Raw genomic sequence first — 25,245 nt, forward strand, 5'->3', positions numbered from 1 at the left:
CTCACAGAGAGGACCTATAGGAGCCCGCATCGGTTCAGCCAATAGGGTCGGGGCAGGGGCGTGGCGGGAAGTTTGAAACTCAGCTTCGGGAGTTGAGGATTGAGCCGCTTTACACCCAGAGGTGGAATTGGGGCCCGGTAAGGGATTTGAATAAATAGTGAATAATTTAGAGGGCCCAGCAGGCCCCGAAGGAGTTGCCTTGTCTACTGTATTAGTCATCATCCCCGCAGAGACCTCTGGCCCGGCGGCCAGGCAGTTTCTCAGCGGGGAACAGGGGGGAGATTGGGTGGTCTGGAGTCAAAGGTCGAACGTGGTCGCCGTAAGGGCTGAGACCTGAGTCATTTCTCGCAGGCATCCCCTCCTCTCCCGGGCCGGGCCCTGCCCCATCCTATTTCTGCTGGTTGCGATGGGCTCAGCTAAGAGCGTCCCCGTCACTCCAGCGCGGCCTCCGCCGCACAACAAGCTTCTGTCTCGAGTGGCGGACCCCCGATCACCCAGCGCCGGCATCCTGCGCACTCCCATCCAGGTACACAGGGTGGCGTGGAGGAGGCAGCGAATCTGTCTCAGTTTCGGAGTCGCTGCCTAATCTGAGAACTCTCCCTTCCCCCAGTACCGCTCGCCTTTGAGGCCTTATTTTCCATATTCTCAATCCTGGTGAAGTAGGCTGAATGTCTGAGGGCCTTTGCAATTCCCTTCTGCAGTATGGATCTAAGGCTACAGACCTGGGAGAGGAGAGTTGAGGGCCCAGACTCGTTCTAGCCTTTGGTTCTGACAGGTAGAGAGCTCCCCACAGCCAAGCCTGCTGGCAGGGGAGCAAGTGGAGGAACCTAAACTGGCCCAGGACTCAGATCCCCGCTCCCCTACCCTTGGCATTGCACGGACACCTATGAAGACGAGCGGAGGTAAGTGTTGGGCCTAATGCTGTCATCCTCCTGCTTTGAACCCACATCCTTCTTTTCTCAACACTGCTGTCTCTCAGTGACTCCTCTTCTCCCGATCCCTCACTGACCAGGACGCGAATCCTAAGGCCCATGTATCCCTTCCTCCTTGCTGAATGATTTGTGACAGATGATCACTATGTCATATCACTTCTCCCTTCCCCAGAGCCCCCAAGTCCACTGGTGAAACAATTGAGTGATGTATTTGAGACCGAAGACCCCAAATTAAGCCTTCCGCCCGAGGCTATTCTGCCCCGAGAGACACCTTCATCTCTTCGACTGGACTTGTCTCTGGGCACCCAGGTTTCCCTTGAAGACCAGGTGCCTCCTGGGAGCCAGACTGAACTCCCTGCTGAGCAGGTGTTTGCCAGGGAGAAAACAGGACATGCCTCAGAAACACCTGTGGCCAGCCAGGGCTCAGACAAGCCCTTACGAGACCCCGAGACTCCTCGATCTTCAGGTACAGAATCTAAGGGCACAGGATGGGGAAGAGCACTTGGGAGAACACTCTGGGATAACGTCCACAGGTGGACGGAGGAGGAATAACCTGAAAGCCCCTAACCTTGGCTGCTTGTTTTAATTCCTTACTCACCTGAGGTCCTAAGTGTGCCTGTGCGTGTATGTGTGTGTGTGTGTTAATTCACTTATGTCGTGTCTGACTCTTTTCGACCCTGTGGACTGTAGCCTGCTAGGCTTCTCTGTCCATGGGATTCTCCAGGCAAGAATACTGGAGTGGGTTGCCATGCCCTCTTTCAAAGGATCGTCCCAACCCAGGGATCAAACCCGTGTCTCTTGTGTCTCCTGCGCAGGTTCTAAGTGCAGCAGGCGGAAAGCAAGCAAGAAGGTTCCAGGGAGATCTCCTCTCACCGTCCTGCAGGATGACAACTCCCCCGGGACTCTGACCCCACGACAGGTAAAGGGCAAGCGGGTGAAAGCTGTTACTAGGAGACCCAGAGTAAAGATAGGGGCCTTTTCCCCACCCGGTCTTCGGTCCCCTGAACAGCCTCCTGCCCTCCCTCACCTTGCCCAATGCCTTTTGCAGGGTAAGCAGCCTTCCCTGAGTGAAAACTTGAGGGAACTAAAGGAAGGGGCCATCCTGGGAACTGGACGACCTCTGAAAACTGGAGGACCAGCATGGGAGCAAGGCCAGGGTCATGACAAGGAAAATCAGCACTTTCCTTTGGTGGAGAGCTAGACCGTGCATGGCTTCAGCACCAGACTCCCCAAGGGCCTGGCCATTCTGTGTCCTCCTGCCCCTTCTTGCCCTGGGAGACTGGAAAGGTTCATTCTCATTCTCTTAACTCCCCCTAAACTGCCAACTCTGGGACTCAGAGCTTCGTTGGTTTTCTTTGTGTCTGATGTATTTCTGTATATTAAAGCAAGTGATTTTAAGTTATATTTTTAAGTGTTGTACCTAAACCGTGCACTGGGTCTCCTGTCTGCAGAACGCGTGGAGGGGGCTTGTGTTCCCTGGCCTGACTGTCCCCATGCTGGTACCTCCAAGCCTCATCTACACACCTCCCCTAAATCCTAGTGTTCCCCAGGGTGCTGTCCTTGGCCCTTTCCCCTTGCTGTCCCTGGATGTTTACTTCTGGGGCCTTTTTTTTTTTGGTAATGGGAGTATAGTTGCTTTACATTGCCATGTCAGTTTCTGCTGTAAAACAAAGTGAATCAGCCATACATATACATATATCCCCTCTTCCTTGGATTTTCTTACCATTTAGGTCACCACAGAGCACTGAGTGGAGTTCCCTGTGCTATACAGTAGGTTCTCATTAGTTCCCTATTTTATACATTGCTGTTGTTCGGCCGCTAGCTCAAGTCTGACTCGTTGCGAACCCGTGGACTGCAGCACTCCAGGCTTCCCTGTCCTTTACTGTCTCCTGGAGCTTGCTCAAACTCATGTCTGTTGAGTCGGCGATGCCGTTCAACCATCTCATCCTCTGTCGTTCCCTTTTCCTCCTACCATCAACCTTTCCCAGCTTTAGGGAAAGTAAGTCAGCTCTTCACATCAGGTGGCCAAAGTATTGGAGCTTCAGCTTCAGCATCAGTCCTTTCAATGAATATTCAGGGTTGATTTCCTTTAGGATTGACTGGTTTGATCTTAGTGTATATATGTCAATTCCAATCTCCCAATTCATCCCACCACCACCCCTCCCCCCACTTCTGGGGCTTCAGCTGTCCTTCACCCGATTTCTGGTAACATCCAGTTCTCTGTACCTAACCCTCACCTTCATTCAGCTGCCTCAGAGGCACTTCAGAGTCAACTTGTCTGAAGTTGAATGTGTGTTCTTCCCCCAAAGTTTCTCCTCCTCCTCTCACCCTGTGAATGACAGCACTCTCCACCCGGTTGCCAAACCCTACCTTGGCTATCATCTCAAATCTTCCCCTCTGAGTATCCCATATCCTAGCTCTTGTTCACTTCCTCCTGGTGACTCTATATCTTTAATCTCTTTCCCGTCCCTTCCCTCCGCACTCTGTCCTACATTTCTTGCCTGCTGCCTCCTACCTTGTTTATCTCCATTCCCTCCAGGCTCCCCCTTCCTCCATTTCATCAACCTACATTGCTATGAGGGCGATGTTCCCAAGAAGCATCACTGATTATTACTACTTTGCTCGAAACTCTTCCCCATTGCCCTTAGGATAAGGTGTAGAGTAGCTTTCTATAGGCCTTTTGTAATCTGATTCTTTCTCAACATAACTTTTCTGTGCAAACACACTCATAGGCACCAAAGGCGAGCGGTGGTGAGCTGTCATGCAGATCCCACCCCACCCCAACCACCCATCCCATCTCAGGCCTTGCTCGTGAGGCTTGGGCTTCTGCCTCCAACCTTTCTGCCTGCAGATATCTGGTACCCAAGCTCTATCACCACACCTATAATACTTCATTACTTAAGTGGGACCTGTGTCTTTTCAGAAGAGAAGCAGGTGGGAAGCAAACATCACACACATATAAGACGCTACACTTTATTGCAGGTACTTGAGGAGAGGCAAGAAGGTAGACGAAGGAGAAAGCATGGAGGAGAAGGGGGCCAGGACCCTAGTTGTGTCAGAGCCACAGTCACAGGGCCGAGCACCCTGTGCCAACCAGGTCCAGATGAAGGTGGTAGCTCTGGGGGAGGAATCCTAGGGCCTGCGGCCTCAGACACAAAGCCTGCTAGGCCTGCCAAGGTTAGGGTTAGGGAGGGGTGTGGTCCATTGTCCTTGCTCATGAAGGGAAAAGCTGTCAGGACCATGGAGCGGGGAGGCCTAGGAGGAGATGGGGCAGTTCCCCCGCCCCTGATGAGTCCCTGATGCTGCCTCCCAAAGGCATGCTCCCCATATTCCCTACTGCCCTCAAAGGGGGAAAGCTGGGGTGTAGAAGAGAAAAGCTTGAAGAAACCTTAAAGAAACTGGGCAGGGGAGGGGCAGCTGAGTGAGTGTCTTCATGGTCTTTTACATCCCCTTGTCCAGCCTCCTCAGTTCCAGATTTTGAGGAAGCTGTCCCAGGAACCGGTGGCCACAGCCATCCCATCAGCTGTGACCCCCAGGCAGCTGACCCTGTTGTCATGGCCGGAGAGGATGCCTGATAAAGGGAGAGGAGTCAGCCTGGCGGGTGTTAGGGAGCCGGGGTTAGAGGTTAGGGGGGTGGGGCATCTGACTAAAAGAGAAAAGCGGATTAGCCCTAAGAGGCGGGGTTTCCCTCGAGGCCAATCTCCCGGTCCAGGATCTGGGGTGGGTGAGGGACGGGAGGGTTGGACATGTGTCAGCTGCTGAGAGAAAAGCAAGGGCACCTTGACTGGGAAAACAGGGAAGGGGGGCTTCCAAATGGAGACAGGCCCCAAGACAAGTGACTCGGCCAAGAGCACTCAGACAGTAAGCAGTGGAATTAAGGTCTGGATCCTGACTCTGGCCAGGGTTCTCCTCCCTGGGCACCCGGCCTCTCCCGAGAGAGGAAGCCACACTGTCTGATTCAACTTCAGACCAGGCCAGTCCCAGAGAATCACCCAGGTTGGAGTCAGGACCCTCAAGTCACATCCCATTCCCTGGACTCTTGTCACTGCAGAGTCCCCAAGGTGGCCCTTCCCTTCTGTGGAGGCCCCTGAAACCCAATCCTGACTGGACAGTCCGGGTCCACAGGTCTGGGGGTGACCGCAAGGAGCTCCTCTGGCGGGGAGCAGCTGCAGCTGCAGTGGGTCATGGTGAAGGGCTGCTTAGAGCAACTTCACTTTGAGAGGAGATGGTTCTGGACTGGGAACCAAGGGGACTGGCTCTAGGGGCAGAGCTCAGAGTCAGCCAGTAATGAGGGAGCAGCTGTAAGAGGGTGCCCAGGTGGCCATGGTGGGCAGGCTCTTACCCACGCGCTCGCACTTCATGGAGTCCCACACGTTGCAGTTGAAGTCGTCATAGCCCGCGAAGAGCAGGCGGCCACTGAGCGAGAAGGCCACAGACGTGATGCCGCAGATGATGCTCTCGTGGGCGTAGGTGGTCAGCTCCTGGTCGGCCCGCAGGTCAAACAGGCGGCAGGAGGCATCGTCTGAGCCCGTGCAGATGGCCTCTCCGTTGGGGAAGAACTGCAGATACAGGTGGTCGGGGTGGGGGGAGGCAATGAGGGTCAGGACTCAGACCTGGGCAGCCCTCGACCTCTCCTGCCCTCTCCCGGCTCCAGGCCAGTTCCCTCGGCCTCTCCAGCTCCTGCTTCATCCCTTCTGTGGCCTGCCAGCTGCAGCCGGGCTCCCTACACCCTCCCTGGCTCCACAGTACTGCCACACAGCAGGGGACAGCATGGGGCTGAGGGTGGGTGGGCAGCGTGCCCAGGGTCACACGGTTAGAAGGGTGGAGGCTTTCCCAGACGCCAGCATCTCTAGGCCCTGGATCAGCGTGTCAGCACAGGGCCAAGTACACAAGCATATACTGAATCTCATTCTCAGGAAATGTCTCATAACCCGATGGAGGGAAAGTCTACAGAAAACTGGCCTGTACTCGTCCAGAGTGTCAATGTCACCAAAGACAGGAAAAGGGCCAAAAAGGTTTCCAGTTTAAAAGAAATTGAAAAAACAAGGCAAGGAAATGCGATGCATGTTCGTGGACAGAGAAAACATGGCTATTTTGGAGATAACTGGTGAAATTTGAATACACACTGTAGATTATAGTATTGCATCAATTTAAACTTCCTGATTTTAAGGAATTAGACTGCCAGGAATTCCCTAGTGGTCTGGGTGTTAGGACTCTGTTCTTCCACTGCAGGGGGCACAGGGGAACTAAGATCCTGCAAGTCGTGTGGCAATAAAATAAAAATAAAAATCACAACATAATAATAGAAATTTATAAAAAAAGAATTAGACTGTGACTATGGAAGAGAATGGCCTTGATTTTAGGAAGTATATATTGAAGTGTATATGTGCTAAGTCACTTCAGTAATGTCCAACACTTTGCAACCCAAGGGACCAAAAACCACCAGGCTCCTCTGTCCATGAGATTCTCCAGGCAAGAATACTGGAGGGGATTGCCATTTCCTTCTCCAATACACTGAAGGATTGAAGGGCTAAAGGGGCATGAGGTCTGCAACTTATTGTCAAAGAACCCAGGGAAAAAATTAATAACCAAGTGTATCTATACCTACATCTAGGTGGGTATGTGTCTGTGTGTCTGTCCATCCCTCCCTCCCTTCCCCTACAGAGAGGAAACCATAAAGCATATGTGGCAAAAAGGTGACAGTGACTATGGGTGAAGGGCAGACGGGAACCGTTTCTGTTATTCTTGCAACTTTTCTGGGAGTGAAATTATTTCAAAGTGAAAAGTCAAAAGGAAAGGGGCAGGGGGCCGTGGGAGGGGACAAAGGCTGAGTGGGGGGTGGGGGTGGGGAGGGGGTCCCCAGAGGGCACTGAAGCTCAGAGGGGGCTCACGCAGATGGCATTGATGTCCGACTCATGGCCAGTGAAAGTCTGCCGGCAGGTCCCCTCCCGCACGTCCCAGAGCTTGGCGCTGGCATCGCAGGCCCCCGAGATGAAGAGTCTGAAGTCAGGGGACACAGCCAGGCTCATGCAGTCCCCCGTGTGCCCCACAAACACAGTCTTCTGCTGCCCAGTCTCGATGTCCCACAGGGCACTGCGGGGTGGGGGGACACGCTGTCACCCAGCGAGGCCGGCAGAGAGGCGACTCCCCGGTCATCGCACCCACGGGTGCCTGGGCCTCACCACGTGGTGTCCCCGGAGCTGGTCACGATGTTGTTGTCGTCCAGGAAACGGCAGCAGGAGAGATAACCTGGGTCGGGGGTTGGGGGCGGTTAGGACAGGGCCCTGGCTGCCGGGCACAACCCGCAGGTACCCTTGGCCTCTCACTCACCTGTGTGAGCCGACAGCTCCCGGCTGACCTTGACGTTGCCCTCCCGGGATTTGAGGCTGTAGATGGAACACATGTTGTCCAGCCCCCCACAGGCCACGAAGTTCCCTGATGGGGCGTAGGCACAGGTCATGACCCAGGAGGAGCGCAGCGGGATGGCGTGGACCTGCAGGGGTGGGGTGGCAGGGGCCTGGGCTGAGCTCCCAGGTGGGGGGCACAAGAAGGGCGTGGGATGCCCCCGGCGGGGCCGAGAGGCTGGGCTGGTACCTTGTTGGTGGTGTATGTGTCCCACACAATCAGTTTTCCATCTTGCGAGGCGCTTACCAACAGCCTGGGGAGAGGAGAAGACACACATGTCACCCAACCCTCCTTTCCTGCCTGTCTCCCTCTAACGCCCCCGGCCCCCGGTCCAGGCCTCTTAAGCCTCACTTAGAGTCGGTGGCCCAGTGCATGGCGTAGATCTTGGCCAGGTGTCCCCGTAAGGTCCGCCGTGTCCGCATCTGCACACGTCCCACGACTTCGAGGCTGGACACCAGCTGCAGGAAGTTAGTTAGCTCAGTTGTGTTCAACTGTTTGCGACCCCATGGGCTGTACCCCACCAGGCTCCTCTGTCCATGAAATTCTCCAGGCAAGAATACTGGAGTGGGCTGCCATACCCTTCTCCAAGGGATCTTCCCCACACAGGAATTGAATCCGTGTCTCCTGCATCGCAGGGGGATTCTTTACCATCTGAGCCACCAGGGAAGCTCTGAAAGGGGGTGTCAGAAGGCAGGGGGAGCGGACCTCCCTGTGCGTGGTTAGGACTCTCTGCTCCAAATGCAGGCACCATGGGTTCAATCTCTGGTTGGGGAACTAGGATCCTACACATCACACAGCACAGATAAAAATAAATCAGGGTGAGCAGGGCGCATGCCTACACGTCAGCATCTGAGCCAGGATTGTGTGTGAGCTTCTGTAGCATGCCCAGCTCGAAGTCGGGCCTCCAGCCCGACTGAGGGCTGAGAAGTCAGCCCAGGCATGGCTTAGATGGGTGTAGAGAGAGACATGGGCAAGGCCAGGGTACATGGCTAAGGGTTTAACCACCACCTCTCCTATGTAGGCCAGGGGTCGAGGTGAAGGGGAAGGGGGGTTCCATCATGTAAACACCCCCACCTTGACCAATTCAAGCTGTCAATGTGAGTCCACTACACATGGACTTGGGACAATATGCACAAGTTTGGTTGAACCCAGCCGCTAGGAGCCTGCCCTCACCCACCGCTGCTGCTCGGCCGGCGCTAAGTGGGTATCCAGAACAGCGCCATGGCACTGAACGGCCTCCTCCTGAAACTTGGGGTCCTATGCCCCTGAGACTCCTTTGACCTTCTAGACATTAGACTGGGGCTCCAGAGTCAAAAGACCTGACTTGCCATTTATTTGCTTTGTTATCTCAGGCAAATTATTTAACCTCTCTGAGCCCCCTTTTCCATTGTAAAATGAAGTTTTTAGCACCAGACTTATGGAGTTGTCAGGAAAATTAAATGAAATTTTGTATTTAAGCAACCCAGTGCCTGGCTCATGTTCAGTAAATGTTTACTCTTATTATTAACATTTAATTCAATCTAAGATGGCACTGGCTCCAAGAAGCACCATTCTTTTATGAATCACTAAGAAAGAAAAAGTACTGCTGATTTTAACTGTAAGGCATCATTGTTGGATGCATCTCAATTTCCAGGATGTCACAATATGAAACAAAATGCATCCAGGACTGAAAAAGTACAGTATCAGCCAGCTTGTAATTAGAGTCTTGTCTGGGCTTTCCAGGTGGCTCAGTGGTAAATAATCCACCTGCACACAGAGGAGATGCAGGTTCAATCCCTGGATTGGGAAGATCCCCTGGAGAAGGAAATGGCAACCTACTCCAGTATTCTTGCCTGGAGAGTCCCATGGACAGAGGAGCCTGGCAGGCTACAGTCCTTGGGGTCAAAAAAGAGTCAGAACAGGATTGAGCAACTCAACAACAACTAGTCTCCAAGGGCTTCTGGTTTAACAGCCCTAGTCCTCTTCATCCTGGCCAGCCAGCCAGGAGGGGTTGGCGCTCTTGTTTTGTGGATGAGGACAGCGTCTGCCTCCCTAGTCTCCGACTAGGTGCCTGGCCCATAGCAGACCTCACAAAATGTTGACTGAATTAATTCATGTCGTTCCTCATTCCAAGGACACGCTGTACTGGAGATTGGGCGCCAGGCTGTGGCTGGTCAGGGGGCTCCCACGCCATCCCCTCTCCTCCATCCCTCCCTTCTGGCCCTGTCGGGGGATGGCGGGGGCTCACCTCTCCCAGGGTAGTGTCAGCACAGGCTTTCCTGGCATCCTGGGGGGGGAAAGCAGACACGGGTGTGGGTAGGGGCAGGGTGTGTGTGCAGGTGTCTAGGTGGGTGGGTTTGGGGCTCTAGGGTTTTGAGGGGTGGGGTGGGGCACAGCTCAAATACGAGCTCCAAGTTCAGGAAGTCTCTGGCCGCTTCCAAGTCAGGGGTCTCTGAAATGTCAGTCAGGGTGAAGCCAGCCCTTCCCCTGGGGGCCACACTCCCGCATGGGCCCTGTTCCTGGTTTTCCCGTGTCCCCTGGTGGGAGGAAGGGTTCTGGGGTTACTGCGATCTGCTTCTTGAGCTGCTCCGCTTCCTGCCGCAACTGCTCCATCTCCCCCATGGTAGACGGCTTAAGGGGTGGCTCTTTAGTCTCCTGCTGGGGACACAGGGTGTGTGTAGGGGGACCCCCGTATTTCTGTTCCTCACATCCCACACCATGGGGGCCTGGAGCCCCCTCCCCACATCGGGCCAGGACTGGGTGGTCTGCACTGCCTCCCCTGCCAGCCCCTCCACATCTGGAGTCCCGGGCCACCCCCGTGCCCCCCGCAGCCCCCAGCCCCAGAGGGCAGAGCCAGGCCAGCCCCTCTTACTTGGGCTCTGACTTTAGGCTTCCAGCTCTGGTCCCCAGGCGCCTCCTGGCTCCCTCAGCCGCGACACCCGCCCGTCACCTGCCCCGGCTCTGCTGCCAGAGGAGCTGGCCTGGCCTGGCCCCGCCTGGGGGGGTGCGGGGGGGTGCAGACAGCGAAGGGTAGGGCCAATGACGACTGTCAGGCAAATGAAATCAGCTGGCGGGTTGTGGGGGAAGCAGAGGACGGGGAGGGAGGTTTGCAGCTTGTAGAGGGACCTAGGCCCAGCCCAGGGAGGGTGGGAGCAGGAGTGTGGGGCTACAGCGGGGCACAGTGCCCCCCGCCCCCCGCACCTGCAACAAGCCCTGGAGGGAGGAGGGGTGGGCTGCTTCCCTGGCCAGTCCCTCTCCAGGCAGAGAGCAGAGCATCAGGCCCCACGGGATTAGAGCAAAGCTGTGAGGATTAAGGGTTGGGTCTGGGAGGGTGCAAAGGAGCAGCCCAACCACGCTCCAGGGTCCCCCCAGGCCTGGCCCCCCATCCCATGGTGATGATCTTGGCTGTCAGGGACTACCTAGCAACTAGCCCTGGAGCCAGAGAGCGAGTGGGAGAGATGGCCCGTTGTCAATACCCCGAGTTGTGCTCCCGAGCTCAGGGTGGTGGGGGAGAGGGTTATGGAGACCACGGGAGGTACAGGCAGGAGCTGAGATTAGAAGGCACTGATCTGGATAATCCTTCTCCAGGACAAACCCCAACCAGCTGCCCCCGGGGGCTGATCCTGGGGGGTTGGGAGGAGGTCCAGGAGATCCAAAGAGGAGGATGGACGGGCCTGGCCCAGCTTTGGGTGCAGAGAGGATGGAAGTGGAGAACAAGCCCATCCGCTGCTTGCATCTGGTGTTGGGCCCTCATAACTTGCCGGGCTCTGCTGGGGCCGTGAAGGCAAGAAGCAGAGGGATCAGGCAGCCCTAAGTCTCAGCCAAGCTCAGAGAGGGAAGACGCTGGCTTAGAGTAAGAGGCCCAGGGAGCAGCTGTCAGGGGCCAGGGTTCATTTGCATGAGGGAGGCAGGTGGTTGAGATTTCCCTGACAAATCAGGAGTTGGAGGGGCCCATCTCTGGGAGGCCCAGGATACCTGTCTCCTCCCAGGCCAGCCACAGCCTCTCCCACCTCCGGCCACCATGGAAACCACGATACACTTGACTGGCCCCAGCTGAGGGATGGTCAGGATCTTTATTGACAGGCTGGGGAGGGCGGGGGGGCGACCCTCCCTCTCATCTTCCTCATTTACAGCGCCTGCTGGGGCCCTACCCCCTGCCAGTTCTTTCCACTTTGGCCTTGCCCGTCTTCTGTCTGTCCTAGGCCTGGAGGTCCATCCTGGCTGGGCCCAGGCCAGTCCCCAGGCTAAGTCTGTGCAGGGTCCTCCGAGTCCAGGGTTGCAGGGCCCTGGTGATCCCCAAGATGGCAGGGTACAGGGACCGAGAGCTCGCTGTTCTGCGGCGGTCACATGGGGGCTTCCCGGGGGTCCCCGGCATCAAGGCAGACCCTCCACAAGTCAAGTGGCCATATCCCCGAGGAGCTGGGCCGGCCCCCTCACAACTCCTCTCGAATGCGAGGCGGCTTCCCAGCCTTGTCCTGGAGCCGCGGAAGCCTGCGATTGGGGGGTTCTGGTCCGGGGTCCCTGCTGGCCACGTCTTCTTCATCCTTCTCCGGCCCCCGCAGCAGCTCTTTGGCTTCTGTCCATTCCTGGGGGGTGAGGAGGAGGGTCGAGGCTGACCGCCCGCACCCCCAGCATGCGCCCTGGCCGGGACTCTCCCGGGTCATCTCAGCCCCGCCCCTCGCCCGCCAGCGTGCCCGCCCCTCACCCGGCCCCGCCCCGCCGCCTGCTCGCCTCCTCACCTGCTCCCGGTGCTCAGAGGCCCAGGTGTGCCACAGCGCCAGGGCACAGCGCCGCCCCCGTGTCACGGCCCACACGCCGTGGGGATTCTCCACGCCCGAGCTGAAGGCCACGAGGCGGCCGCAGCGAGGACGAACCTGTGCCTGGGGTGAGGGGGCGGATGGCAGATTCAGCTCCAGGGACAGGGCTTCAGAGACCTTGACCCTGACTCCCTGGAGCAGGACCAGGAGGGGGCTCAGACCAGGGCAGCTCTCTCGCCTACCGCGTCCCCTCCTTAGTTCAGGGACGATCTTGGGGCAAGTGGGAACCAGGCCTCCACTTGGGAGCACCGAATGCCAGACTGGAGGCTGGAGAGTTGGAGCCAAAAGGAGAAGAGACTCTATCCGCCCCCGTGCCCCGCTTCTCCTGCTCACCCTCTGCCCAACCAGATTCTGGGTTCTGGGCATCAGGGTCTTGGGGACATTTTCCACCCCAGAGAGGGCTTGGATGACAGAGAGCTGCTGGTGGTGAGCAGAGAAGGAGCTAACTGGATAAGGCAGAGCAATGCACAATGAAAAATCACTGCTCCAGTCCTTCTGCTGGTCCTAGACCTGAGCTTCTACCTGGAGTAGAGGCTTGGGGTCCTGTGCTTCAGTCACCCTCCTTTATTTATTTATTTTTGAGTTTTTAAAATATCTATTTTATTTATTATTGATTTATTTGGCTGTACCGGGTTTTAGTAACAGCACATGGGATTTTTCAGTTGCAGCATGCAGAATCTAGTTCCCCAACCAGGGATCAAACCTGGGCCTCCTGCATTGGGAGCACAGAGTCTCAGCCACAAGACCAACCAGGGAAGTCCCTCACCTGCCCTCCTATAAGAAGTGAGGTGATCACTGAAGGCAGGGCCTGGAAGGGCCCCTTGGAGGTCTCCTGGGAGGGGCTAGGAGAGCCCCTGAACAGACAAGAGTGGGGAGGTGCTGTGGAAGCCAGAAAGGAGAGGGTTGACTCAATGAACGTAAGTTTAAGCAAATCCCAGGAGGTAGTGGAGGACAGGGAAACCTGGTCTGCTGCAGTCCTTGGGGTCACAAAGAGTCGGACACAACATAGCGACTAAACAACAACAACAAAGGTGGCCCCAACCATTTCCTTGCATTTGCCTCTGGGCACCCTCTGTTTTGAATCCTCAGCCTATGGCTGGGCTCCCTACTGTGCCCCCCACCCCAACCGCTCCAGTTACCGTGACTGTGAGGGCGTTGGGCTCTGTGAAGAACAGATCCCCGCCCTGGAAGTCATCGTTGAGGTAGAGGAGTCCACTGGGGAGAGAGGAAGACAGGAGGAAGTGAGACCCCAGCCAGGCGCCCCACCCAACCCCTGGAGGGCCGCCCACCTGTAGTCTCGGTAGGTGTAGGCTGGGGGTTCCCGCCAGCATTCCCCGGTGTCGGGATCCAGGACACAGTTGTCGGCGTGCACTGGGTGGCTCAGGTCCATGCGCTGTGCCTGCTCCCCTGGGAAGCCAAGGGCCTGGTGGGCGCCCACCCACACCCACCCTGTAGATCCAGGGTCACAGCTGAGCCCCCGCTGGGCAGGGGAGTCAGTCCTCCTGCAGTGAAGATGGAAACCCATAGCAGGGGTGCTGAGGGTGTGCAGGGCCCCGAGGGGCCCTGAGATTGGGGGGGGCCTGGCGGTTACCTTCTATGGCGCTCCGGCACACCAGGTGGGTGAAGGAGAGGTGCAGGGGCCGGTCGGGGGAGAAGTAGGCCTGGGTTAGGCTCCGCACCCGCTCGCTCACCTCCAGGAGCAGCTGGGCACCCTGACTGCCCACCGCCCCAGCCCGGGCCAGCTGCGGCAGGGAATAAAGGGTGGGGAAGGGGAGGTGTGGTAAGGCTGGTCCCAGCCCCTACCCCACCTCCACTGCCCTCCACCCATGGTTTGGGACTCAATAGCCAGCTGCCCCATCAACCCACCCATCAGCCCAGACCGCTCTTTCCACTGTCTCTGGGACAACAACCCGGGTCCCTCTGTGGGGAACCCCCTCCATCAGTCCTGGGCCGAGAACTCCTCTGAGTCCCAGGAGAGCCCTCCGCAGGCAGGAGAGGCCGGCCCTCTTCTCCAGCTCTGTGTCTCCTCTCACCTGGGCGGCCTTGAGCACTGTGAGCCCCTCAAAGCGTTCGTGGGGGGTGTGTGGCGAGCGGCGACCCCGATAACCAGACCTGGCTCCAGCCTCAGCTGCATCCTAAGCAGAGAGGGAGTTGACTGTAGGGTCACCCTGCCCAGTCCCGGGCTACCATCCACCTCATAGGGCTACATGGCCTTCCCTCCAACCAGCCAGTCCCTGGAAGAGGCTGGAAGCTCCTGCGGTTCTGTGAGCTGCTGCCCTTCCCAGAGAATGACTAACTCCATGTCTGTGTGGTCACTCCTGGTAAATATCTGGAACCCCACTGGCCAAGGGGACTGTGCACAGGACTCTGGAGAGCTTCCTACAGTGGGGAAGGGGCTCCGGGAGATCAGGACAGCAGAGAAAGGGGCAGAAAGGGCTCGATCACTTGTTCTGACGGGCTGAGAACAGAGGAGTCTCTCTGGAGCAAGACCCTGGCAGGAGGTTTTGACCGTTTGGGGCCAGGTCCTCACGGACCTGAAGTGGGGATGTGGCACCAGCCGACACAGCTCTCTCCCATCCCTTCTCAGCCAACACACTCTTGGAGAATGTGGGAACCCTTGATGCTGACTCTGAATTCCCCAGCTGCCTCCCCAAGTCTCATTACCCTTTATTGACACCTATTTCGTCTGCTTTTTCTTTCTTTTTTCTATTCAGTCAGCTTTTTGAAGCTCAAAGTACCACTATCTAGTTACCCCGTATATGAGCCTCACCTCTGAGAGGCTGCTTAGTCACTCAAGCTTTCATTCATTCATCCCTCCATTCAGTAGGCATTGAGCACTGTGTGCCAGGCACTGTTCTAGGTACTGGGGACTCAACGGTGAACATGAAAATTTCCTGCGACTACGGGCTATACATTTTGAGATAAACAAACCAGGTCAATTCAGTGATGTATTACAAGGAAAATTAAAGCCGGGTTATAACCTTGCAAGTGCCCTGGCAGAGGTTAGGGGATAGCTGATACTGGGGAGTTATCCTTGAGTTCATTCTTTCTTCATCACCCACATAGATTTCCTCTGTGGCGCAAGTAGTAAAGAACCCACCTGCCAATGCAGGTAGATGTAAGAGATGTAGGTTCAGTCCCTGGACCAGGAAGATCCCCTGGAGGAGGAAATGGCAATCCACTCCAGGATTCTTGCCTGGACAACCCCATGGACAAAGGAGCCTGGTGGCTCCATGGGGTCCCAAAGGGTTGGACAAGACTGAGCACGCCACGCACACATAGATTTAGTCCTTAAGTTCTCTTTCTTTGAGTTTCTAAATATTTCTCATCTGTCCTCGTCTTCACTCACTTGAAATGAGACCTATTCTAGGGCTGTCTAAGCTCCTCCTCATTTCCCTGTCCTGTTGCCTTCTCAGTGCTGCCACTAGAGGGCGCTCCTGGTCCTACAGGACGAAGACTCCAGGCCCTGCACTTAGGAGTTTTAAATCCTTCAGTAAACTGTCCACCATCTACAAAGAGAGCCCAAATTCCTTGGCAGGGTACAGAGGTCCTCACCCATCTCTCACCGTGCGTCTCCTCCCCATTCCTGCCCCTGGATAATATGCAGCCTGATGATAATAGCAACAGCTCATACTGAGTATTTGCACATTCTTCCAAGAGCTTTACCATGTACTGACTCATTTAATTCTAATAACAGCCGTACAACAAAACCTCTGTGTTTATCCCTATTTTGTAGAGGAGGAAACTAGGTTCACAGATGTTAAAATACATGGCCCAAGGCCACACAAGTAATTTCCACTGGGTATGCCCATGTTCTGAACTCCTGTGCTCCACTCCAGTTCCCAACCACCGCCCCCCCACCCCCACCCCCGCCCCGTTCTTCTTCCCTGCAGCCTGACTTCCCTCCCTTCTCTATCTGGTTGTTGTTGTTCAGTCGCTCATTTGTATCCAACTCTTTGCTACCCCATGGACTGCAGCACGCCAGGCTTCCTTGTCCATCACCAACTCCCGGAGCTTGATCAAACTCATGTCCATCGAGTCAGTGATGCCATCCAACCATCTTGTCCTCTGTCGTCCCCTTCTCCTCCTGCCTTCAATCTTTCCCAGCATCAGGGTCTTTTCCCTGATGAGTGAGTCAGCTCTTCAAATCAGGTGGTCAAAGTATTCGAGCTTCAGCTCCAGCATCAGTCCTTCCAATGAATATTCAGGACTAACTTCTTTTAGGATTGACTGGTTGGATCTCCTTGCAGTCCAAGGGACTCTCAGGAGTCTTCTCCAACACCACAGTTCAAAAGCATCAATACTTCGGTGCTCAGCCTTCTTTATGGTCCAACTCTCACATCCATACATGACTACTGGAAAAACAATAGCTTTGACTAGACCAACCTTTACTGGCAAAGTAATGTCTCTGCTTTTTAATATGCCACCTAGGTTTGTCATAGCTTTTCTTCCAAGAAGCATCTTTTAATTTCATGGCTGCAGTCACCATCTGCCACTGCAGATGCAGTGGTGCAGATTTTGGAGGAGCCCAGAAAATAAAGTCTGTCACTGTTTCCATTGTTTCCCCATCTATTTGCTGTGAAGTGATGGGACCGGATGCCATGATCTTCATTTTCTGAATGTTGAGTTTTAAGCCAGCTTTTTCAGTCTACTCTTTCATCTTCATAAGAGGCTCTTTATATTTTAAAAAATATTTTATTTACTTATTTATTTGACTGAGCCGGGTCTTAGTTGCGACATTCAGGATCTTTCATTGCAGCATGTGAACTCTTATTTGCAGCAGAGATAGAACCCGGGGCCCCTGCACTGGGAGCATGGAGTCTTAGCCATTGGACCACCAGGGAAGTCCCCATAAGAGGCTGTTTAGTTCCTCTTTGCTTTTCGCCATAAGGGTTGCATCACTGGCATATCTGATGTTATTGATATTTCTCCCGACAGTCTTGATTCTGGCTTGTGCTTCATCCATCCCAGCATTTCACATGATGTACTCTGCATAAAAGTTAAATAAGCAGGGTGACAATATACAAACTTGATGTACTCCTTTCCCAATTTTGAACCAGTCCACTGTTCCATGTCTGGTTCTAAATTTTGCTTCTTGACCTGCATACAGGTTTCTCAGGAGGCAGGTAAGATGGTCTGTTATTCTCATCTCTTTAAGAATTTTCCACAGCATGCTGTTGTTTCTCCACAGTCAAAGGCTTTAGCATAGTCAATGAAGCAGAAGTAGATGTTTTTCTGGAACTCTCTTGCTTTTTCTATGATCCAACGGATGTTGGCAACTCATGCTGTCTGGTTAACTCATGCTTAAGATTAAGCTCAAATGCCACCCCTTCCAGGAATTCCTCTGTGATTTTCATCTTGGTGCTTCTAATTGGATGAGTACATCTTTTATCAAACTCACCACCTGCTGTGATTATATCTCCATACCTGATGCCTTCTCAGTACACTGAGTTCCCAAATGCACAGTCTGTGTTTATCTGCCTCTCCCTGGAACCTGGGTATTTCCAGTACACACCAGGGACTCAGAAAGGAACAAACCCATAGTGAGATGAAGTTTCATATATTGGCAGACTCAACCTGGTGAATATGGATCATTCAGCCCAATCTAGGAGGGACGTCATGATGGAGAAGCAGCCTGTGGTTCTGCAGAGCCAATAACTAAGCTCTCAGCCAACCAAGGCGTCTTCACCTGCATACCCGCCCTTTTTGATGCATTTACTTTTTTTGTTTTGTTCTTCCTATCAGTTTCTAGCAAACTTCTGTAAGATGTCCAGCCCATGCCAGCTATGCCATGTCATGCTTAGTTGTTCAGTCATGTCCGTCTCTTTGTGACCCTTTGGACTGTAATCCACCAGGTTCCTCTGTCCATGGGATTCTCCACACAAGAATACTGGAGTGGGGTGCCCCTTCCTCCTCCAGGGGATTTTTCCAGGGATTGACCCTGTACCTCCTGTGTCTCCTGCATTGCAGGCGGATTCTTTTTACCCACTGAGCTGTCACTGGGGAAGCCCCATGTCAGTTAAGTTGAGAGGAAAAGGAACTTGTCCACAGGAGGGAGGCAACATCAGCAGTCCCCACTAGAGGGTCTGAGAGGGCAGGGGAGTGGGGAGGGTGGCGAGGGCGGGATAGGCCAAGAGCAAGGGGGCAGGCAGCTGTGCCTGAGGGTCCCCCAATAGCACTGTGCCACCTCCGTACAGGTCCTCTCACCTTGGCCAGCTGCAGCAGCGCCCCACACTCGGCCGGCGTGAGCAGCCCGTCCAGCACTGCTCGCTCTGACCCATTCAGTTGCCTCGCGTCCTGGGTCAAGGTTACTCCCTCCAAGAGGAGGACATCTGCGGGGGAGGGATAGGGAAGGGGGTTGACGGTCCCCCGAGGGCAGGCCCAGCCCCTTCCAGGCTCCTGCCTCCTGCTGTCCCAGGAACTCACCCTTCCAGTGAGTTAGGGGCTTCGGTTGCGGAGGCTCATCGTCCCAAGGCCTCTTCTCCTGATCCTCTCTCAGGGGTGAGAAACATGCTCAGTGAACATCGGCCCCGCCCAGACCCATCTTCTCAGACCCCGCCTCCCGGGACCCCTCCCCTTCCCTTCCACCCAGGCCACGCCCCTTCCACCCAGGCCACGCTCCTCCCGCCGCAAGGCCCCTCTTACCTGAGCTTTTCTCTAAGGGCCTCAGGGATGAAGGCAGCTGGGGTCCAGGGGTCCTGGGATGGTCAGGAAAAGAAACATCACCTGCCAAGTCCACCTCTGAGTCCTTGACAGTAGACCATGGGCTACCATAGTAAAGTCCTCCTGCTTCCAGAGGGGAAGGTGGAGGTGGGGAAGACCTGGACTCATTGTCAGAAGCCCTGGGCACTGGGCCAAACACCGCAATAATCATAACAACAACTTACAAAGCACTGTTTGCCAGGTGCTCTTTTAAGAGCTTTATATGTGTGTTAGTCGCTCAGTTGTGTCCGACTCTGCGACCCCAGGGACTGTTGCCCGCCAGGTTCCTCTGTCCATTGGATTCTCCAGGCAAGAATACTGGAGTGGGTTGCCACTCCCTTCTCCAGGGGATCTTCCCCACCCAGAGATGGAACCCGAGTCTCCTGCGTTGCAGGCGAATGCTTTACCGCCTGAGCCACCAGGGAAGAGCTTTCTATACGGATGTGGACTTTAACATTTAAAGTTTACAATAGTCTTATCAAACAGGTTGTATTAATGTGCCCATTTTGCAGTTGAGGGCTCTGAGACACAAAGACATAAAGTAATATGCCCAAGGTCACACAGCCCATAAGGACAGGGTTGGGATTTAAGCGACGGTGCTCAGAGAGACTTGTCCGTTAGGGGACAGGGCAATGTCTGCAAACATCTCTGACGGCCACGACTCAGGGATGCTAGCGACACCTACTGGGCAGAGTAGGGACAGCCCCTTTTCTCCCAGTTAGGAAATACTGGCTTCAAAAACAGCAAGATAGCCAAGAAGGCTGGGGGAGCCTGCCTGACCCTGGAGCACAAGCGAGAATACCCCCTTCCTTTTAGTTTCCCCTCAAAACCACCACAGAAAGAAGAGTACGAAAACTGGCAGCAGACTTTCCTGTACTTTGTAGCAAGTGACATGGCTTCAACAGAGCTTTAAGTATGGTGTTCCCATTTTACAGGGAAGGAAATTGAGGCCGAGCCAGCGAAGGTCCAGACCTTGTCTGTGGCAGGGAGACCAACACCTAGGCCTGCGTGATCCCAAAGCTGCCTGTGACCACAGGCACCTGCCTGTGTCTTGTGACCCCGGGGCACAGAGTCCTCTCCAAGCCTCACGGGGTAGTGGAGAAATGAGACGTGCTACTGAGGAGGGACGTGACACATCCAGTAGGGCATTGCTGCTGTCCCCCTCCTGGGGGCGGCCAGGGGACGAAGCGGGGTCACTCACGGGATCCTTGAAGCTGGCTCCCAGGTGCTCCACAGCATAGTACAGCTGTCTCTTCTCCCCCAGGGATCGAAGGACGAAGCGCTGGATGTCCTGGTGACAGCAGGAGGGGACAGCAGGAGGGGGAGAATTAAGGCTGGAAGAGAGCAGGGCAGCCCACAGGCTCCCTAACCTTGGTCCTGCCCCTCTGTCCAACCCTCCTCCCTCAGCAGTCAGGGTCTCCGAGCTCAGACTGGGGGTGTGTGTGTGTGTGTGTGTGTGTGTACACACACGCGCCCACTTGTGCACCAGCTGGGGCAAGCAGGGGTGAGTTTAAGGGAAGAAGGCTGGCTCGGACTCCGAAGTAGAGCCAGGGGACTTCCCTGGTAGTCCAGTAGTTAAGACATTGCCTTCCAATACAGGGAGTGAGAATTCAGTTCCTAGTTGGGAAACTAAGATCTCACATGCCTTGCAGCCAAAATGCAAAAAACATAAAATAGAAACAAGACTGTAACAAATTCAATAAAGACTTTAAAAAAAAAAATGGTCCACATTAAAAAAAAATCTTAACAACAAAATATTCTGCCTGCCAATGAGGAGACACAGGTTCCATCCAAAGCCCATGCAGCAATCAGCACAGCCAAAATAAATAAACAAATAAATAACCCAGTTCAGTTCAGTTGCTCAGTCATGTCCAACTCTTTGTGATCCCATGGACTGCAGCACGCCAGGCTTCCTTGTCCATCACCAACTCCTGGAGCTTGCTCAGTCTTATGTCCATTGAGTCGGGGATGCCATCTAACCACCTTGTCCTCTGTCGTCCCCTTCTCCTCCTGCCTTCAATCTTTCCCAACATCAGGGTCTTTTCCAGCAAGTCAGTTCTTCGAATCAGGTGGCCAAGGTACTGGAGCTTCAGCTTCAGCATCAGTCCTTCCAATGAATATCCAGGACTAACTTCTTTTAGGATTGACTGGTTGGATCTCCTTGCAGTCCAAGGGACTCTCAGGAGTCTTCTCTAGCACCACAGTTTGAAAGCATAAATTCTTTGGTGTTCAGCTTTGTTCAAGGTCCAACTCTCACAACCATACATGACTACTGGAAAAACCATATTTTTGACTATACGGGAGGGCTTCCCTGATAGCTCAGTTGGTAAAGAATCTGCCTGCAATGCAGGAGACCTGGTTTCGATCCCTGGGTTGGGAAGATCCCCTGGAGAAGGGAAAGGCTACCACTCCAGTATTCTGGCCTGGAGAATTCCATGGACTGTACAATCAGTGGGGTCGCAAAGAGTGGGACACGACTAAGTGACTCACTTTCACTTCACTTTGACTATATAAACCACTGTCAGTAAAGTAATGTTTCTGCTAAAAAAAGAAATCACTTTCCAATGCAGAGGACGTGGGTTCAATCCCTGGTCAGGGAACTAAGATCCCCCAAGCCGCAGGGCAACTAAGCCCACACACTGCAACAGGAGAAGGTGTGCATCAGCTAGAGAAAACCCATGTGCCAAGGAGATGAGCCTGTGGGCCACATGAAGACACAGTGCAGTCGAAATAAGTTAGGAAAAAAAGAAGGATAGCCTGAAGTGGGGAGCAGGAGTGGAGACAAGGCCAGATGCTGGACTTGGGGTCGCCTTTGGCCAGAATAGGGGGCGGGTCCAGGTGACTTCTCCACTGTATTTGTCTGATATAGGACGACCTCACAGGGTGAGCTGGAGAAGGGAATGGCCACCTACTCCGTGTTCTTGCCCTGGAAATCCCATGGACAGAGTAGCCTGGTGGGCTACGGTCCATGGGGTCCCAAAGAGTCGGACACGACTAAGCAACTTAGCACACATCCACAGGGTGAGTGAGTAGGGGGTACCTCTCTGGGCCCGAGGTCAGGTCTCGGCTCCCCCAGCTGGGCCTGGTACCGGTCCAGAGCTGTCTTGGCAGCCTCATCCTCCGGGTAGAAGAGCAGGAAGCTCAGGACATTCTCCACAGCCTGGGAGAGATTCCCCACTGGGGACAGAGCAACAGCGTGGGGGTGTGGCCCAGAGACCAAGCACCCCAGTCATCCCAGGGCAGGGCCAAGAGCCGGGGGGTACAGAAGCAGAGCCAGAGAAGGTGGTCTCCCAGTGACCCATCCCACTCGGCAGACAGGCTCATCCATTGCTTCTTTCCAAAGCTTCCTGGAACATACCTGGGCTGTATGGGCAGAGTTCAGAGGGGAGGAAGAGAGGAGAGAAGAAAGGAAAGTGAGAAGCAGAGAGGACAGAAGGAGCCCTGTGACCCAGCTCCCGAGCTTCCCACAATGGAGAGCCAGAGTCCTCTGAGGTGATGGTCCCCAGGGAGCCCCGACCTACTCAGATGCAGAGATAGATGGAAGGATGGAGAGGTGGAGCTCCGGGTACCAGTAGAGACAGACCTTCACTCTCCGGGTTCCAGCCCCAGTCCACCCACCCGGGGCTCACCCTTCCGCCTCACTGACCCTGAGCGTGGGCCTCGTGCAGCCGCCTCAGCTGGGTGGGAAGGAAGTCCGGAACAGGGAGGCTGCGACCAGGACGCGTGGCCACGTCCCCCACACAGCGCTGCCGGCATTGCAGGACGCGGGTCCAGTGCCCTGTGGGGGACACACGGGGGACTCACTCAGCTAATGATATGCCTCCCCCCACCCCAGCGCACCGTGATCCCTGCCCCCCGCGCTCCAGCCCCTTACCTGCGATGGCCTCATACAGGCCTCCCTGGCTCCCGGTCCCCTCCTCCTCCTCTGGCTCCCTCTCCTGTTCCTCAGGCCCCTCACAGCCGGCCCGGCAGCTCTCCACCTGGGCCAGGCTCTCCTGCAGGGCGTCCTCCAGCCAGGGCAGTGCCAGGCCTGCCTCCTGGCGCCCAAGATGCTCCAGGCCGGTGTCAAAGGCTGCCTGTTGGGGAGGGGAGAGGTCAGTCCCCCGAGATCCTGGGGGCGGGGGGTGGAGGGTGCCAAGATAGATTGGGAGACAGAAAGAAGGGGAGGGGCGTTGGCCTCACTGGGGGCCTGGACTCCAGGTCTCAGGTCACCTTGGGGAATACAGGGAAGGCCTGAGAATCCGAATGTTAGAACATGAGACTTTGCGAATCTCAGGAAGAAAACTAGGTCCCAGAGAGGGACCCTCCCATCAGGGTCACAGAGGACATACCCAGATTTCCTGATGCCCAGCAGACAGTGCACAGCTGGGCGAGGCCTGTGTATCCCATCGGTCAAAGGCTGGGGTCAAGCTGAGGGTCTCACCCAATATGGGGGCGTCTCCAGGTCCCGGAAGCTCTGGGGCCGAACCCCTGACATCCGTCTGTACTTAGCCATGTCCTCCCGCATCTGCAGGTGCGCTGGGTTTGCCACAAAGAAGGTGTGCGCTGCGGCTGCTGCCAAGTCCAGCTTCTTCAGCTGAGACGCGGGAGGGATGGGGGAGTCAGCCCCCAGGGCGGGGGTGTCAGAATCTGCCCTTCCCCAACATCCCCACCCAAGCCTTCTGGAAGACTGGTAGGTGACAGCTGCCCACCACGCAACCTCCAGACCCCCAGTAAGTGGGGACTCTCAGGAGTCTGGTAGCCATGGAAAGGGGGATCTCAGAAACTGGAGTGGGTGGGGTGTGGGCAGAGTGACCTCACTGGAGAGATAAGGTGGAAGTGATGGCCACGCGAGGTGGGGACGTCGGGGTGACCCTAGCCGCCAGCAAAAGCCGCAGGTCTCTAGGACCCTGAGCTGAGGTGTGTGTGACCGGCGCCCCCCTTCCCCGGCCACGTAGGCGTTAGTAGGCGTTAGTAGGCAACAGCTATCGCACCAGTAGCTGGGCAGGGTCCCACGACCCGACACCAGAGCCCTCAGCCTTGCCCACCTCCTCTTTCCCGAAGCTCACTCCTGCCCCAAGCGAAGGCTCAAGCTCACCCCCTACCCGCCCCCTAGTTCTCTCTCTCCAGCCGCGTCTCTCGCCCCTGTCCCCGCCCCCCTTCATTCCTGGGAAGAGGCTCTGTCACTCCACGTAGGTCTCATAAGACTTCCTAGAACTCCAGGCCCCTGCCCTCCATCTTCGATCGGCTTCCACCCTCTTCCAACTTTGCTCCCACCCTCCCGAGGCCGTGCCCCACTCTGTAGGTACTGGTCGCGGTTTGCCAGGACCGACTCCAAAGGCGAGGTCTTGACCACACAGCCCCACCCGAGTCCCGGCGTTTATTCGCCGCCCCTTCCCGGGAGCTGGAGGAGGACGCCCGGGGCCCGGGCCGAGCCGCCCACCTGGTAGTAGGCCCTCTGCAGGTAGTTGTAGGGCTCCCGCCGGCGGAAGGCGTCCCGGATCGCGCTCCCCACGCGGAGCCGCGCCGCGCCCCCCGGGCCCAGCCTCCGCGCCCCGCACTGGGTCAGGCACTCGGCGCGCCGCAGCGCCGCGCGGAGGAGCAGCGGTTCCCAGGCCCCCGGCCCGGAGTCAGGCCCCGGGGCGGCGGGGAGCGAGACCCCCGGCTCGGCCGCGCAGTACGCCCCGCAGTCCCGTCGCGCGCGGCCCAGCGCCGCCCGGCTCCGCAGCGCTTCCCGCAGCAGCGCCACTGCCGGTGCCCAGGCCCCCGCCGCGTAGGCGCGCAGCCCGTCCGCGTAGAGCAAGTCCGGGGCCTGGGGAGGCGCCCCCGGAGACGGCGGGGCCAGGCCTGGGGGCTCGGGGGACCCCGGGGGAGGCAGGAGCAACAGGAGCAGCAGCCACCGGAGGAGCCGGAGCATCGTGCCAGAGCCGCCAGCCGGCTGCAGGAGGGAACTGCGGGAGCCGAGAGCGAGAGGGAGGAAAGGGGGAAAGGAAGAGGGAGGGGAAAGGAAGGAGGGATGGAGAGGAGGGAGGGGAGGAGGGAGGAGCGCCGCAGGGAGCTGATGCGCCCGAGCCCCGAGCCCGGAGAGGCCGGGGTGAGAGAGAGACTGGAGTCAGAGGACGCCCGGCGGCGGCGGCAGAACGTGGAGAACGTGGGCTTAAGGACAAGTGGGGCGGCGTCCAGGGAGAAACAGACGGTGGAGAGAACAGGGCAGACGGCAGCCCTGGAGCAGGCCTGAGGAACTTCTTAGGACCCCTGACCAACCCCGGGGGCCCAGCGTGCGGGAATCGCTATGGTGGACTGGGCTCCCCTCCACTCGGGGCCCAGGAAAAGGAGGGTGGAAGCCTCCCGCACACCCACCCGCACTTGTAGAAGAAAAAGAGCTTTAGAATGCAGCAGGGCGGAGGGTAAACTCCAGGCGTGACACAAGT

At 56.1% G+C, this 25,245-nt stretch overlaps 3 protein-coding genes across 7 annotated transcripts; 1 reads left to right on the forward strand and 2 right to left on the reverse strand.

Moving 5' to 3' along the window:
* Positions 1–32: 32 nt before the first annotated feature.
* CDCA3 (cell division cycle associated 3) lies at positions 33–2,334 on the forward strand. 2 transcript variants are annotated; one of them, XM_020878671.2, is made up of 6 exons: positions 33–137; positions 352–526; positions 776–902; positions 1,105–1,398; positions 1,748–1,851; positions 1,981–2,334. In XM_020878671.2, the coding sequence occupies exons 2-6, from the start codon at positions 407–409 to the stop codon at positions 2,131–2,133; spliced, it is 798 nt and encodes a 265-aa protein (XP_020734330.2). In that variant the 5' UTR covers positions 33–137; positions 352–406; the 3' UTR covers positions 2,134–2,334. The 2 variants fall into 2 exon arrangements, with proteins under 2 accessions (XP_020734330.2, XP_020734334.2); XM_020878675.2 differs by lacking the exon at positions 352–526 and having other exon boundaries at positions 55–137.
* A 1,555-nt stretch (positions 2,335–3,889) lies between these two features.
* GNB3 (G protein subunit beta 3) lies at positions 3,890–11,287 on the reverse strand. Of its 2 annotated transcripts, none has more exons than XM_020878667.2 (10): positions 10,189–11,287; positions 9,882–9,971; positions 9,565–9,603; positions 7,689–7,795; positions 7,527–7,590; positions 7,263–7,425; positions 7,115–7,181; positions 6,824–7,025; positions 5,275–5,491; positions 3,890–4,503 (listed from the first exon to the last, which is right to left on the reverse strand). In XM_020878667.2, exons 2-10 carry the CDS (start codon positions 9,936–9,938, stop codon positions 4,397–4,399), a joined length of 1,023 nt encoding a protein of 340 aa, XP_020734326.1. In that variant the 5' UTR covers positions 9,939–9,971; positions 10,189–11,287; the 3' UTR covers positions 3,890–4,396. The 2 variants fall into 2 exon arrangements, with proteins under 2 accessions (XP_020734326.1, XP_020734327.1); XM_020878668.2 differs by having other exon boundaries at positions 9,882–9,974.
* A 68-nt stretch (positions 11,288–11,355) lies between these two features.
* Positions 11,356–24,869, reverse strand: P3H3 (prolyl 3-hydroxylase 3). 3 transcript variants are annotated; one of them, XM_020878677.2, is made up of 15 exons: positions 24,258–24,860; positions 23,259–23,411; positions 22,710–22,911; positions 22,482–22,613; positions 21,876–22,012; positions 20,037–20,126; positions 18,779–18,831; positions 18,560–18,627; positions 18,341–18,465; positions 14,167–14,268; positions 13,725–13,875; positions 13,423–13,540; positions 13,273–13,348; positions 12,056–12,196; positions 11,356–11,902 (listed from the first exon to the last, which is right to left on the reverse strand). In XM_020878677.2, the coding sequence occupies exons 1-15, from the start codon at positions 24,729–24,731 to the stop codon at positions 11,750–11,752; spliced, it is 2,175 nt and encodes a 724-aa protein (XP_020734336.2). In that variant the 5' UTR covers positions 24,732–24,860; the 3' UTR covers positions 11,356–11,749. The 3 variants fall into 3 exon arrangements, with proteins under 3 accessions (XP_020734336.2, XP_070309192.1, XP_070309190.1); XM_070453091.1 differs by lacking the exon at positions 11,356–11,902 and adding an exon at positions 12,900–13,012 and having other exon boundaries at positions 12,112–12,196; positions 24,258–24,869; XM_070453089.1 differs by lacking the exons at positions 11,356–11,902; positions 12,056–12,196 and adding an exon at positions 12,203–13,012 and having other exon boundaries at positions 24,258–24,869.
* Positions 24,870–25,245: the final 376 nt, after the last annotated feature.

The sequence above is a fragment of the Odocoileus virginianus genome, chromosome 23 (assembly GCF_023699985.2).
Source record: "Odocoileus virginianus isolate 20LAN1187 ecotype Illinois chromosome 23, Ovbor_1.2, whole genome shotgun sequence".
NCBI classification, from domain to species: Eukaryota; Metazoa; Chordata; class Mammalia; order Artiodactyla; family Cervidae; genus Odocoileus; species Odocoileus virginianus.

What these genes read in the sequence shown, in the direction of transcription:
- CDCA3 (XM_020878671.2), top strand. Translation starts at nt 407, where the DNA reads ATGGGCTCAGCTAAGAGCGTCCCCGTCACTCCAGCGCGGCCTCCGCCG. An exon ending in TCCTGCGCACTCCCATCCAG is followed by an intron (nt 527 to 775) that starts GTACACAGGGTG and finishes TGGTTCTGACAG; the next exon opens with GTAGAGAGCTCCCCACAGCC. An exon ending in GGACTCTGACCCCACGACAG is followed by an intron (nt 1,852 to 1,980) that starts GTAAAGGGCAAG and finishes TGCCTTTTGCAG; the next exon opens with GGTAAGCAGCCTTCCCTGAG.
- GNB3 (XM_020878667.2), bottom strand. Translation starts at nt 9,938, where the DNA reads ATGGGGGAGATGGAGCAGTTGCGGCAGGAAGCGGAGCAGCTCAAGAAG. An exon ending in AGCTCAAGAAGCAGATCGCA is followed by an intron (nt 9,604 to 9,881) that starts GTAACCCCAGAA and finishes TTCCCCCCCCAG; the next exon opens with GATGCCAGGAAAGCCTGTGC. An exon ending in ACACATACACCACCAACAAG is followed by an intron (nt 7,426 to 7,526) that starts GTACCAGCCCAG and finishes CCACCCCTGCAG; the next exon opens with GTCCACGCCATCCCGCTGCG.
- P3H3 (XM_020878677.2), bottom strand. Translation starts at nt 24,731, where the DNA reads ATGCTCCGGCTCCTCCGGTGGCTGCTGCTCCTGTTGCTCCTGCCTCCC. An exon ending in GAGCCAGCTTCAAGGATCCC is followed by an intron (nt 18,832 to 20,036) that starts GTGAGTGACCCC and finishes TGACCATCCCAG; the next exon opens with GACCCCTGGACCCCAGCTGC. An exon ending in TACACCTACCGAGACTACAG is followed by an intron (nt 13,349 to 13,422) that starts GTGGGCGGCCCT and finishes CTCTCTCCCCAG; the next exon opens with TGGACTCCTCTACCTCAACG.